This window comes from Bubalus bubalis, chromosome 21, assembly GCF_019923935.1.
Source record: "Bubalus bubalis isolate 160015118507 breed Murrah chromosome 21, NDDB_SH_1, whole genome shotgun sequence".
NCBI classification, from domain to species: domain Eukaryota; kingdom Metazoa; phylum Chordata; class Mammalia; order Artiodactyla; family Bovidae; genus Bubalus; species Bubalus bubalis.
In genome coordinates this window covers 53,322,359-53,336,479 of record NC_059177.1, presented here as the reverse complement: position 1 = coordinate 53,336,479, position 14,121 = coordinate 53,322,359, and the positions used below count along the sequence as shown (strand labels likewise).

Sequence of the window (14,121 nt, the reverse complement as noted above, 5' to 3'; positions counted from 1 at the left end):
CTGCCCTGAGCAGGCGCTCACGTGGCCCTTCCTGGACAAGGCTGTCTCGATGCAGGACAGCAGCGGTGGCCTCCTTCTCAGGGAGTGGCCGGTGGTGGGGCATGATAGTAACTAAGACTTCATGTAAGTTTCTAACTTGATTCTATCTGGAAAATCTGAAAAAGCTAAAACTGACTTCACCTTTTGATTCCCGTGCTCAAGCTGTAAATCTTGCAGTGCTCTCTCCAGCTTTGACTTCTCATCCAATGCATCTGTTGCCTAAAATCAAGAGTAAACGGAAGACATTCAATATTAGTCTGTAAGGAAAGCTTTCAATAATTTTAAGTATTTCTCAGTTACCTGTGATTCAATGGTCTTCAGTCTTGACTTCAATTTCTCATTCTCTTCTTGAAGTCTTATAATTTCCTTTGTGAGTAAATTCAAGTTTTACTATGTTAGCCAAAGTACTTTTCATCCTTGAAATTACTTGTTTCACTCATACTTTTAATTTTTAAATTACATAGAAACTCCAGAGTCTGCATGCCCTGGCTATTGGTAATATCCCAGCTTGTTTCACTCATACTTTTAATTTTTAAATTACATAGAAACTCCAGAGTCTGCATGCCCTGGCTATTGGTAATATCCCAGCTTCACCCAGCCCACCAGCCTCAACATTTATGAGTCATCTCTGGCTCTAAGACTTCTAGTTCCTTCCTTCACAGTCTCTCAGACTTTTTTCAGCCCTCTATTCTCAGCCTTTTCCCAAAGTCCCCTCCTCTGCCATCTCTCACCTAGCTGATCCTGAAACTCTTGGTCTGTTCTTGGCCTCCACAGCATGGCACCTGCCACTTATCCTCTAAGCACAATCACTCCATACCCTGTGTCCAGCCCCTAAGGGTCCCTATGAGCGGAGGCCTACGGCCCTCGCTCGTTAGCAGCTCCACCATGAGCATCGCCTGTCAGCGCAGTCTCACCACACTCTAGCACACACACCACTGCCCGGAGGAGAGCCTGCGCTCTGCTCCAAGGCTCGCCAGCCTCGGGCCTGCCTCGGACTTCTGCCCACTCTGTCCCCTGCTGGCCTTTCTCTTCTGACAATTCACTGTATCTTTGCCTTTCAGCCCAGCCTGGGCACCACCGTACCCAACAGCCAGTCCTCCACGACTCTCATCCACATGGCACTGTGTCTTCTCTGCCACCCTGTGGTACAAAGGTTAGCAGTCTCCTGCCTCCATTTCTAGAACGTTAGTTATCCCTTCTAAACGAGACCGTAAGGTCTTGAAGGCAAAAGGCCAGGTATTACTTTCCTTTTTATGTAACAACATCTAGCATAACGTTGAAAACACAAGAGTCATGAAAAATAGTTGTATATTGGTAATTATTTTTTATAAACCTCTTACTAAGTACCATTAAGGACAACTACTTTGACGGACTAATTACGCTCAGTGGACAGGGCCGGACCTTCCACCCCATCTCCACCTAGAGCTGTGCAGGCAGCCAGCACACACCCTGAGAGCTGCATTTCTCACACTGACGGCAACATTACCTTGTTCAGGAGTTCTGCCGCTCCACCTTCGTGAAGCGGAGCCAGTTTTGGCTTCATGCTGTCTATGATGGACTGAAACGAAGCAAACCAAACTGCAGTCACCACCAAATAAAGCGCGTGTAATCACTGAACCCCTGTACTTTCTAAGTGGGAGACACGTGCAAACCTACCAATGGGAAGTCAGCTAGACTTTTATTGGTTGGCTTCTCTACTACGTACCAGCGCTTAGGACAGAGCCTGGCCCACAGTGCCCAACCAAAGTTAGAAAAAATGAAAGCCATCCTCCTTGTACCTTAAACAAATAAACAGATGGAAGAGAAGGGTTGGGGGATGGTAGTCAAAGCCAGAGCAGATAAAGATCCTAGTACCTAGGGACTGAGGTTTTAATACCGTGGGAGCTGGAAGCAACATTTCTGCACAAACCCCCCAAAATTGCAATAATGATGAGGATTTAGGTAAACTACATTGCGGATGAATAACTTGACACAACTCGATACATACACTCTACTAAAGCAAAAGAGTTCATGCCCTCTGAACCAGAAATTTCTTAGCCTGAAATCAGTTCCAAAGGAACAATCAGAAAACTCTTATGTATGTGTACATTCCTGGACTCATCTCGGCATGTTTCACCATGCAACGCCAGAGCGTTCACGGCACGTGCACACGGTGGAAGGGTCACTGTAGACAACAGGGCTGATTAAAGAGAGACGCAGGCACTGACTAGTGCTGTCTCCACTTGAGAGAGGAGGAGAACGAGGCCCAGTCGTCTCAAAGTCACGTGGCTGGGGAGTGACAGTGCCAGGATGCCTGCGTGAAGAGCTTGCACAGGAGGGAGGCAGGCGGACTGAGGGACGTTGTGAGCATGTGCACGCATGCGTGTGAGACCGCAGACAAAAACAAGCTCTTCACAGTAACTTCCAAAGCTTTTCTTTTGCCTAAAAATCCACAACGCAACTTTTGAATTCTGGTCTTGAGCTGAATGCTTTTCCTTGAGAGTTCTCACTTCAGCCTCTGAATGTTCTAAGCAATTTGAGGATGCTAAGCAGTGGCTACTAAGATATGGACCAAAAATTACCTTTTTATTTGAAGATGTAAATTCCGCTTTTTCAAATTCTGCAACTTGCTCTAATAATTCTCTTGAAGATAAAATAAAACATGAAAAAAGTAATTGTTTAAAATAGATTTGTATCATACGCACAAGACGAATAAAAGCTCTGGTACCAACCTATTAACATGCCAGAGACAACAGAGCGGGATGAACAGAGCCTCATCACATCAAAAATGGTACCAGTTACTAAAGGTAGAAGAACTAAGTTCCATGCACTCAAATCTGAATCCCCATAGCACCTACTTTTTTGTACTTACTGAGTGTACAATATAATTGCCAGAACTAAACTACAATGTTAATGTAACATGTCTGAAGTTTGTAGTCAACACTATATTTTTGAAGTACTAAAGGGAAATTGAAGAAAGTAGGGAAAACCACTAGACCATTCAGGTATGACCTAAATCAAATCCCTTATGATTATACAGTAGAAGTGAGAAATAGATTTAAGGGACTAGATCTGATAGCCAGAGTGCATGATGAACTATGGATGGAAGTTCGTGACATTGTACAGGAGACAGGGATCAAGACCATCCCCAAGAAAAGGAAATGCAAAAAAAGCAAAATGGCTGTCTGAAGAGGCCTTACAAATAGCTGTGAAAAGACAAGAAGCGAAAAGCAAAGGAGAAAAGGAAAGATATTCCCATTTGAATGCAGAGTTCCAAAGAATAGCAAGAAGAGATAAGAAAGCCCTCCTCAGTGATCAATGCAAAGAAATAGAGGAAAACAATAGAATGGGAAAGACTAGAGATCTTTTCAAGAAAATTAGAGATACCAAGGGAACATACTTCATGCAAAGATGGGCTCAATAAAGGACAGAAATGATATGGACTAATAGAAGCAGAAGATTTTAACAAGTAACAAGAATACACAGAAGAACTGTACAAAAAAGAGCTTCACGACCCGAATAACCACAATGGTATGATCACTCACCTAGAGCCAGACATCCTGGAATGCTAAGTGGGCCTTAGAAAGCATCACTACGAACAAAGCTAGTGGAGGTGATGGAATTCCAGTTGAGCTATTTCAAATCCTAAAAGATGATGCTGTGAAGTGCTGCACTCAATATGCCAGCAAATTTGGAAAACTCAGCAGTGGCCACAGGACTGGAGAAGGTCAGTTTTCATTCCAATTCCAAAGAAAGGCAATACCAAATAATGCTCAAACTGCCACACAATTGCACTCATCTCACATGCTAGTAAAGTAATGCTCAAAATTCTCCAAGCCAGGCTTCAACAGTACCTGAACCGTGAATTTCCATATGTTCAAGCTGGTTTTAGAAAAGGCAGAGGAACCACAGATCAAATTGCCAACATCCGCTGGATCATCGAAAAAGCAATTGAGTTTCAGAAAAACATCTATTTCTGCTTTATTGACTATGCCAATGCCTTTGACTGTGTGGATCACAATAAACTGTGGAAAATTCTGAAAGAGATGGGAATACCAGACCACCTGACCTGCCTCTTGAGAAATCTGTATTCAGGTCAGGAAGCAACAGTTAGAACTGGACATGGAACAACAGACTGCTTCCAAATAGGGAAAGGAACATGTCAAGGCTGTATATTGTCACGCTGCTTATTTAACTTAAATGCAGAGAACATCATGAGGAAAGCTGGGCTGGAGGAAGCACAAGCTGTAATCAAGAGTGCCGGGAGAAATATCAATAACCTCAGATATGCAGATGACACCACCCTTATTGCAGAAAGCAAAGAACTAAAGAGCCTCTTGATGAAAGTGAAAGAGAGTGAAAAAGTTGGCTTAAAATTCAACATTCAAAAAATCTAAGATCAAGGCATCCAGTCCCATCACTTCACGGCAAATAGATGGAGAAACAGTGGAAACAGTGGCTGACTATTTTTTGGGCTCCAAAATCACTGCAGATGGTAACTGCAGCCGTGAAATTAAAAGTCGCTTGCTCCTTGGAAGGAAAGTTATGACCAACCTAGATAGCATATTAAAAAAAAGCAGAGACACTACTTTGCCAACAAAGGTCCATCTCGTCAAAGCTATGATTTTTCCAGTAGTCATGTATGGATGTTAGAGTTGGACTATAAAGAAAGCTGAGTGCCGAAGAACTGATGCTTTTGTTTTTTCTTTTTCTTTTTTTGAATTGATGCTTTTGAACTGTGGTATTGGAGAAGACTCTTGAGAGTTCCTTGGCCTGCAAGGAGATCCAACCAGTCCATCCTAAATGAGATCAGTCCTGAGTGTTCATTGTAAGGACTGATGTTGAAGCTAAAACTCCAAAACTTTGGCCACCTGATGTGAAGAGCTGACTCATTTGAAAAGACCCTGATGTTGGGAAAGACTGAAGGCAGGAGAAGGGGACGAGAGGAGAAGGGGACGACAGAGGATAAGATGTTTGGATGGCATCACCGACTCAATGGAGATGAGTTTGAGTAGACTCCAGGAGCTGGTATGGACAGGGAAGCCTGGCATGCTGTGGTTCATGGGGTCGCAAAGAGTCGGATACGACTGAACCACTGAACTGAACTGAAAGGAAAACTGCTCTAATATAATATACATTGTTATCTGGTAGAGGTTCAAGGAAAACTGGTTTTAATAGAATAGCCTGGGAAAAATGGAATTAGTTCACACCTACTGAGTATGGTAAATTCTCAAGGAAGACGGATGATTTCCACCTGAACATTTCCACTTATTTGCAAAAGTACATGGATGTTGACTATACAAAAGCGTTTACAGTGAATGGTAGTTAACTACTCTTTTAAGCTTGTTAACAGGTCAATTTCTCAAAGTTTTCTCATCAATTACCTACTGACAGTTGGTGAAGCTAGACGGTTTCCTCCCCTACCCGAGACCACAGCCAGTGACGCTCAGCACAGACTGTGAGCCGCGCTGCATCTGTGCTTAGCAAATGGCCCCCGGGCTCCAGGTCAGTCTTTCCAGATGTCTGGCATGACTTTTTGCAGAGTATCAATTTCACTGATTTTACCATATTTTTAAAAAATAAGGGAGCTTTTTTATGTTGTTCAGATTACAAAACTTTCTAAGAAAACTTTCCCTATTTTAAAGATTGGTGTATAATTTTAATGCAATTAATAGAAGTAAACTTCCCTATTCCTAAGTGTGATTTGATGGTAGTTGAATTAATTTTTCAAATCTGTTTCATAACCTCTACTTCTTAGTTGACCTATCTCTAAAAACTGACTATAATATTGATCAGGCTAACCAAAGCTACTATGAGGAATAATTACTAATCACCTTCAGAGCAATCTCATAGACCTCAGAGGCCTTATCACACCTAGGAACAGTGGAAGCAGGACACTCTGAAGAGGGCTCTGAGTGGCACCGAAGCGATGACTCATTAACTGGATGCGTTGCTGTCGTCCTACCCAAATTCTCTCACACTATGCTCAACAAAAACAGCAGCAGAGACGGTCCCGAGCTTTCAAGTTCATGCTTGGGCCTCTATGGTCACAACTGTGGAAACAGTTATTATTACCTGTTTTCAAGTTCAGAGATATCTGTCTGCAGCTTGAGGTACCACTTCTCGGCTTGTGAGAAAAGCTGCCGCAGAAGTAGCACGTTGGTGTAGGCTGTGTTGATGAGCTCAGACTCCACCTCGCTGTGGACCACAGCCTGCAACCCATTCAGCACCTCAGAGACTTCATCGACGGTGAAGGTCTCCTCCACAAGCCTGAAAAACAACCACAATCCAAAACCTCTGTGTAAACAACAGAAACCATTTACAATGAAAAACAAAACTAAGAAGCCCCCAACGTGTCATCGAAGGGATGAAACGGTTACAGTGAAAGCCTCTCTGGGAACTATCTTCTTTATTCGTAAAACAGTTTGAAAATAATTTAGATTCAATTAGTTTTTGATGTCTGGTTAAATGATTAAACTGTGGCTCGCTCTTCAAATGTGCACATCCTTTCATACAAGTTATGTGCTCAGAAACAAGCCCCAAACTATCTAATTTTTCTTCAGCTTTTCAGTGAAAATTAGCTTTATCACATTTAATTATTTCATAAGTCACCTGAGAGGTGTAATTCCTCCCTTTCTATTAGTTGTCTAGCATTTCAAAGACCTTATAAACTATTCACAAGTTAGTAAATGCCTGTAAGAAAATTAGTGCTAATTATGTATTGCTTTTCTTAGCATCTTGAGACCTGAAAGAAAAAACCCCAGAACTTAATTAAAGCGCCATAAAAATGAACATCATCAAAAGTACTAAAACCTCACTCTTTCACAGAGGAATGTCTGGGTTGGAAGGGAACTCCAAAGGCATTTGCTTCAATCTCCTCACTTTGCAGATGCAACACAGGCTCAGGAGGTGGAGGTGACATGCCCAGCATCCCACTGGGGTCTGACTCAACCCCACAGTTATTTCCAGTAATCTCAGAAACATGCCCAACAATCGAAGCCTTGAGAAAGCATCCATGCAGGCCTCCTACCGTCAATGACAGGGTTACAGGAACATTCCTCTCCACTCCCTGCCTCCACCCCCAAGGTCCTTTATCCTTCAGACACTCAGTAGATGAAGAGCTATAGCCCTGATGCTGGTCATCCTCTCCCTTACTCCAAAAGGAGTAAGGACATGTTGTGTCCAAAAGGACACAATGCAGGGAGCCCCACCAAACTCTCACAGTCATACTCAAGTTAGTATTATTTCATCTACCAAGCTTTAACGTTTTGTTTACCAAGCAGAATTTAACAACTCTTAAAAACCCAGAAGTTTAAGTCCCTATTAAAAATATCAATAATCTTCCTGTATTCTTTAATAGAACAAACTAAATCTGCTTAAAAATATGTTGCTTTTTGAGCAACCCAAGTTCATTACTACGAACAGCAATTAAGGTACTCCAAACTCCAATGCATAAAGTAAATAAAGAAGTACCTTCTTTGGCTATCTCACAGTCTAACCAATCAAGACTGCTTAGCTGCTGTGAGTCAGGAAGCCAGATTATCAGACTAGATTAATAAACTGAACAGATAAGTCTACAGCTGATGGTCTCTGCTGCTGAGTGACGTTAGAGCTTGGCAGCTGCAGGTCACCTAGAGACCCTTTTTATGTCTCCACATCCAGGTGTGCCAAAATCTGATCCCCAAGCAGCCTGAGGTCTCTCTATTATTCAGTCTTTTTGGCTGCTTCCCTTTATCCTCTATCACTAAATTTTCTACGGACTTTTATTATCTCCCATTATTGGTCCAAACAAACGAATTATCACCTCTTGCTACAAGTCGGCTAGCAATCTTTTCATGGTTTCCTGCTGTTTTCTCCTCTTCTGTTTCAATATAAACCTGTATAGGTATTTTCTTGCTAAATGCCATGTCTTATGGTTCTACTCTTTTAATTCATAACTCAAGCAATTACAGTTGTGGACTCTCTACTACAGCATGCCAATTATTAACCCAGCAGCACTTAACACCTTCCTGACCGCCCTTCTGAAACCCTGCAGTCCCTTCACTATCCTGTGTGTGTGTTTAGTGACAGACTGCTCCCACCACAATCTGATTTCTTGAATTTTACATATCTGTAAGGAGAAGGCGATGGCACCCCACTCCAGTGCTCTTGCCTGGAAAATCCCATGGACGGAGGAGCTTGGTGGGCTGCAGTCCATGGGGTCGCTGAGGGTCAGACACGACTGAGCGACTTCACTTTCCCTTTTCACTTTCATGCATTGGAGAAGGAGATGGCAACCCACTCCAGTGTTCTTGCCTGGAGAATCCCAGGGACGGGGGAGCCTGGTGGGCTGCCATCTATGGGGTCGTGCAGAGTCGGACACAACTGAGGCAACTTAGCAACAAGGTTATGTGTAGCTGCTCGCAATGGATAATTGATCGTATCCTGGCAGTGGTTTGTATGGCCTCTGCTACAGCTGCCCCACACTGGCCACCAGAAAGGATGACTGTCACTTCCCACCGGGTCTCCTCAGAATTCTCTGATACCTGCTCTCCTTGAGGTCTTGGAAGCAGGAATCCACAGTTTTGAGTCGCAAGCCTCTTTTTGAGCGAGCAAAACGCATATAATTAATAACTTCATTTTGATGGTGCTCATTTAGACCCAACTCTGCCTGAAAGAGAGAAGTACTTTGTTAGTCTTGAAAATATAATAAAGGAACCAGCAATGAAAACGCACAGGCTCTCCTGTGGTGCAGACTGCTAGATGTCTATTAAATGCTGTTCTTTCCATCTTTCCAGACACACGGCTTGCTGTTGTTTAGTCGTTAAGTTGCGTCCGAGTCTTTTGTGACCCCTGGACTGTAGCCCATCAAGCTCCTCTGTCCATGGGATTTCCCAGGCAAGGATACTGGAGTGGGTTGCCATTTCCTTCTCCAGGGGATATTCCTGACCCAAGGATCAAACCCACATCTCCTGCATTGGCTGCCCAACTAGAAAACACTCTCCAGCACTCTTGAAGTCAGGTGGGATCACGTGACTACTTCTCAGCAACAGATGGGAACAGAGGAATGAAAGCTATTTCTAAAGCCTTAATACACAGGGCACATGTCTGCCACACCCAATTTCTCTGAAACCTGGAAGTGAGATTCTGCTGAACCATGCAGACAGCACAATGGCCTCGGGGCTGGGGGAGCAAGATGAAAGGGAACTGTACCCCAAGTAACCTCATGGAGCAGCACAGACCCACATACCCGAGATAAGCAGTGAGAAGGCTGTTAAGTGTGAGAGAAATAAACTTCTGTATTCTTTAAGGCACATTAAAAAAAAAAAAAAAAAACTCTATTAGAGCAACTTAACCTTATTCCATCTCACACAGCCTTAAAAAGTATATTTGATTTTGAAGCAGCCATCAATTGCTCTTGCTTTTAAACCAGATGAGAGCTTGACAACTATAAGCTAGAGACTGATGAAGTTCTTTTTCATGTTATAGCTACACTGAAAATTACAGAAGGAAATTATAAAACTGAACATCTAATGCAGGGGAGTAAATAAGTTAGAATTATCTTTAAGAGTAATTTGATGTGTCATAGCCTTCCTATGGGAGACAAAGGTATACTTTGCAATCCTCTTTTCCAGGCTTATCTTACTTCCAGCACACAGGGCTGCCTCCAACATTGCGGAGGACAACACCAAGGTCACTGGGCACAATCTCCTTCACCCTCTAAGCCCCTCACCGTGGCTTTGTTGCATCCACATACATCCTTACCTGTAGATGTAGAACATAAGACCACAAGGGCCATGACCTTGTCCCTCTGGTTCCCTGAGTATCCCCAGGACTCCTCAGAGTGCCTGGCACACAGTGGACATGTGCCTGACAAGTGAACTGAAAGAGCTCCTTCTTCTGAAGGTCATTCTTGGCTTTAATCTGTTCTCTTTCAAGCTCCTGCGGGACTTCAACCAATCACTTCTCCTCTCAACACTATACAGAGGTTTATTCTTCCCTTCAGACTATAGACAAGGCTGCACACAAACCTCATTCGTGTGAAACCAAAACAAAACCATAGGTTCCCCCCAGCTACCACTGCATTTCTCTAGCTCTCTTCTACTCTTATGTCTCCATTCTATATGCTGCTCCAACTGCCTTTGCAAAGCTCACCAGCAACTTAATAACAAGTCCAACTACTGTGGCTGATGCTTTGCTGTCTGCTGACCTGCTCCATTCTCTGCCTGCTAACCCCACCTTCCCTTCTTGATCTCACTGGTAGACTTGTCTTCTTGAGCTTGCCTCTTAAGCAGCTGCACTTCCCAGGACACTGCCCTTAGACCCTTACTCTTGTCACTCTATGTCCTCTCCTGGATGACATGATCTCTTTCAAGGTGTTACCTACAAGCATCTCTCAAGTATCACAGGCTGGCCTATAGACCAGTACCCCCCAACCACATGAATGGCTCCATCAAGTCTTTCTCCCCCACATTATTTTTAATACTTCTGTTAAAGTTCAGTAAATTAAGAATTATCCAAGATATCATGATGCTCTCTAATGGTTACCTATCCAGTAGACTGCTTCAAAACAACCAGTTGAGGTACTCTGGCCAATGTAAACCAACACATTTGTGGTATGTACTTACATTTCCTGACTCTACCTTATTTGATTAAACTGGTAATTAACTTTTTGCCTTAGGGCTAGACAATGTGAATGGAAATAAGGAATAAGTTTCTTATGTTTTAGTTTACATGGATTGTTAGACAACTCCTCGAACTATTTCAAATGTCAATGTCAAATTTCTAATTTCTAATGTTAAGCATTAGAAACAGTAATGATGACAACATCTAAAAGTCATTCAGAAGTTACAAAGTGCCAGGCATGATCTCATTTAGTCCGCAATACAACCCTATGAAAAAGTAAATATAAACCTACTTTACAGATAGAAAACTGAGGAACAAAGAAATTTTTTTTTTTCTATGCTATTGAATTGGCAAGTGGGAGAGCAGAGACTTGAACCAGGAAATCTAACTCCAAAGTCTACACTCTGCTTTTCAAATCCTTTTTGGAAAAATGGCATAATTTAAATAAATAAAAGAACACAGATATGTTACAGTTGCAATCAACCTGAGTTGTGACTCACAAGAAGACACATCTTCACCAGGCATTTGAGATAAACCTCAATACCTACATTAGAAATGATGTTATCTCTATACTCAGGTTAACTGTCAGCAAGAATATCCTACAATTGGAAATCTCAAAATGATGTCACAACTTGCTAAAAAAAAAAATACCTCATATAGAGTTTCAATTATTCTTGCTTACAGTGTTAAATCTATACTCATAAACCCTCCATACTCCCCAAACCCTTTCTCTAACCCCATTTCCTAAGATTCTGTTAAGAACACTCCTATTCAGTCAGATTAGTCTGCTTACCAGCCTTGAACATCCTATACTTTCACTCTCATTACCCCAATCCTTGACTAAAAGCACCTCTCCTTTCCTGTTCAAGAATCTGAATCCAACCCAGTGGTGTGCTGGTGAATGCTTAACAACAGGCATTGGTGAGGGTTGGGGTACAAAACTGATTTGCAGCCCTTGCTAATTTCCAGTGTAAAAGCTCCCAGTGTGGCTGGTTTCAAGCTATCAACACATCACTGCACTGCAGAGGTGAGAAGAAATGCATATAATTGGCTCTCAGAAGTATAAGCATGCTCCTACCCATCCTTCAAGATCAAACCTTTTTTACCTACTCTGGGGAGCCTCCCAACATGCCCTCATTAACTCTACTTATGCCTTCCTCCAAAAATTAGCACATAGGTGGATGAGATGGTTGGACAGGATCAACGACTCAACGGACATGAATTTGAGCAAACTCCGGGAGATAATAAAGGCCAGGTGTGCTGCAGTCCATGGGGTCGAAAAGTCACACACGACCTAGTGACTAAACAAAAACTATTAGCTGTCTTTTTTTTCCTTAGGTATTGCTCCTTCAAGTAGACTGTAAGCTCATGACAGCATGAATCATTTCTTATACCATACAGTTTTCTCATATAGTGCCTTGCACAAAGTGCCCAATGAATGTCTATTCTCTTCTGTCAAGTAAAGACTGTCCCCAGACCAAGAAGAAAAAATTACTGAAACTGAGAATGAAATTTAGAACAAAAGACAGAAAAGTTAGTCTAAAATGGATGGGAGTGAAGGGAGCAGCTGATTTCAGTAGCAGAAATAGCATTAGCCTGGGAAATGGAATGACAGCAGATAAGAATGCGAGCAGATGTCAATTTTCTTGTGACATCACCATTTTTTCAATTTGTTCATGGTATTTTATGGAAACCAACAGAATGTGTGGGACAGGCTCCAAGAATGGTAGGGAATGGTTAGTTTCGTTCACAGTTGTACCCTCAGCTGCAAGACCGCTTGGTATACACCGTGGGCTAAAGAGGAATTCTGGTTGCTGAAGTACTTCAGTAGCCTATTTCAGTGGCACCCCCAACTCCGGATTCATCTTTTTTTTTCTCAACACTTCTGTACGGTGTCTTGTTGTAAGGACGGCTGCTGTTTAAGCTGGCATTCTATATCCGCTGGAATGACAAACGGGATTATGTTCAAGCATCCAGGAAAAACATGCCTTCTTTTGAACAGGTCAGAACACAAGGAATGTCACTCAAGTTTTCTCAGGTATAAAATGGGGCTTGGGGATTTTTGTATCACTCTCACACAAGAAAGTTGTATTCAATCACGTTCTTCCTCCTTGGCTCGTTAACATAATTAATATTGCCAAAGGGTGTGTGTGTGTGGGGGGGTATGTGTGTGAGTGTGTGCGCGCGTGCATAAACTTGAGATTTTGGAATGGAACTAGAAACCGCTTTGCGCCTTCTGCTGGCAGATGGTTCCCTCCAGCTCTCTTCGCCAGCCACCTGAGGTGTGACTTGGCCAAGGCCCTTCAGGCAGCAGCGAGAAATAGTGACTAGGCGGAGCGCGGCTGCTAGAAGAGGGCTCCACCAAGAATTATCCCGGAAGGGCTTCACACCGAGGTTAATAGCCTCTCGCACCCGGCGTGGCGTCCTCTCCTCAGAGAGGCCCAGGGCCGGACTAAATTCTGCCGCAAGCCACGCCATCACTCCGAGGCCCCGGCTCCGAGTCTCTCCTCGGTGCGCGGTGGCGCCGACAGGCCGGCTACTCACCATTGCGGCGGGGGGGGATGTCAACGGTCTGGAAAATCGGGAGAGGCCAGGCTCAGCCTCACCAAGCCCGGGGTCGTCGAGAAACACTGGACCGCGCCAGATGCGAGGTAGGGCGGGTTGTTTAGAAGCGTTGCTAACGGGAACAGACGCACGTGACTAGGGAGTTACGCACTTTGATTGGTTCTCAAGATCACGCGACAGAAGTGCCGCGAGACCGGCCGACCGCCGCATGCGCATTTGCTCCTAGGCGCGGGCAGTCCCGCCCTCACGCGCCACGCCGACTGCGGGAGCGGTCGCCGTTGCCAGGAGTAACGGGAAAGGCGCGGCTGCCTGGCACCCAATCGCTACCAAGAGCCGCGGGGCAGCCTAGCCAGCCTTGCTGCTCCGGCCTTGCCCAGCACTTCCTGTGGCCTGGCGGCCCCGACGAATGGCCGTTGCCACGACTGCTGACTCCTGACCTTCCAGCGGTCTCGTGGGGGCGTCCCAGACTTAATTCTCTCCTCTCCAAGACTTCCTACTTGGCTGAAATAGGCCACCAGCACCAGAGCTGCCATATTCCTGGGCAGACCTTTGAACAACCCGCTCCCCACTGCTATTTCTTCTTACATTCTTGGTAAAAAAAAATCTCTAATATAGCGCCTTTTCCCTTAAAAAACAAACAACAACAAAACAACCGCAAACGGAAACTGGTGAAAGAGCATTGTATTTCAAACTGTTATGCCTAGAATCATCAGGGGAAAGTGTTGTACAAATGCTTCCGTGGCCTCACCTCCAGAAATCCTGAATCACGAAGTCAAGCTTGGGTCTTTGGAATCTGCAATTTTTACCGACCTCCAGGGCTGACTGTGGCCCACTCTTTATGAAGCACTATCCTAGGGACTTCCTTGGTGGTTCAGGGGTTGGGACTCTGGACTCCCAATCAGGGGACATAGGTTCTATCCCTGGTCAGGGAAT

At 43.9% G+C, this 14,121-nt stretch overlaps 1 protein-coding gene across 4 annotated transcripts in view; it reads right to left on the bottom strand.

Moving 5' to 3' along the window:
* LZTFL1 (leucine zipper transcription factor like 1) overlaps positions 1-13,325 on the bottom strand; it is a 35,179-nt gene extending 21,854 nt beyond the window's left edge. For 3 of the 4 annotated variants that reach the window (XM_006077505.4, XR_329223.4, XR_329224.4), the window contains exons 1-7: positions 13,168-13,325; positions 8,544-8,668; positions 6,094-6,288; positions 2,601-2,661; positions 1,526-1,597; positions 340-405; positions 181-258 (exon numbers count right to left, since the gene is read on the bottom strand). In XM_006077505.4, the coding sequence (XP_006077567.1) occupies positions 181-258; positions 340-405; positions 1,526-1,597; positions 2,601-2,661; positions 6,094-6,288; positions 8,544-8,668; positions 13,168-13,170 (600 nt within the window). In that variant the 5' untranslated portion in view covers positions 13,171-13,325. Of the gene's footprint in view, positions 1-180; positions 259-339; positions 406-1,525; positions 1,598-2,600; positions 2,662-6,093; positions 6,289-8,543; positions 8,669-12,382; positions 12,565-13,167 lie in introns of all 4 variants that reach the window. The other variant, XM_025272676.3, reaches the window with a different exon arrangement.
* Positions 13,326-14,121: the final 796 nt, after the last annotated feature.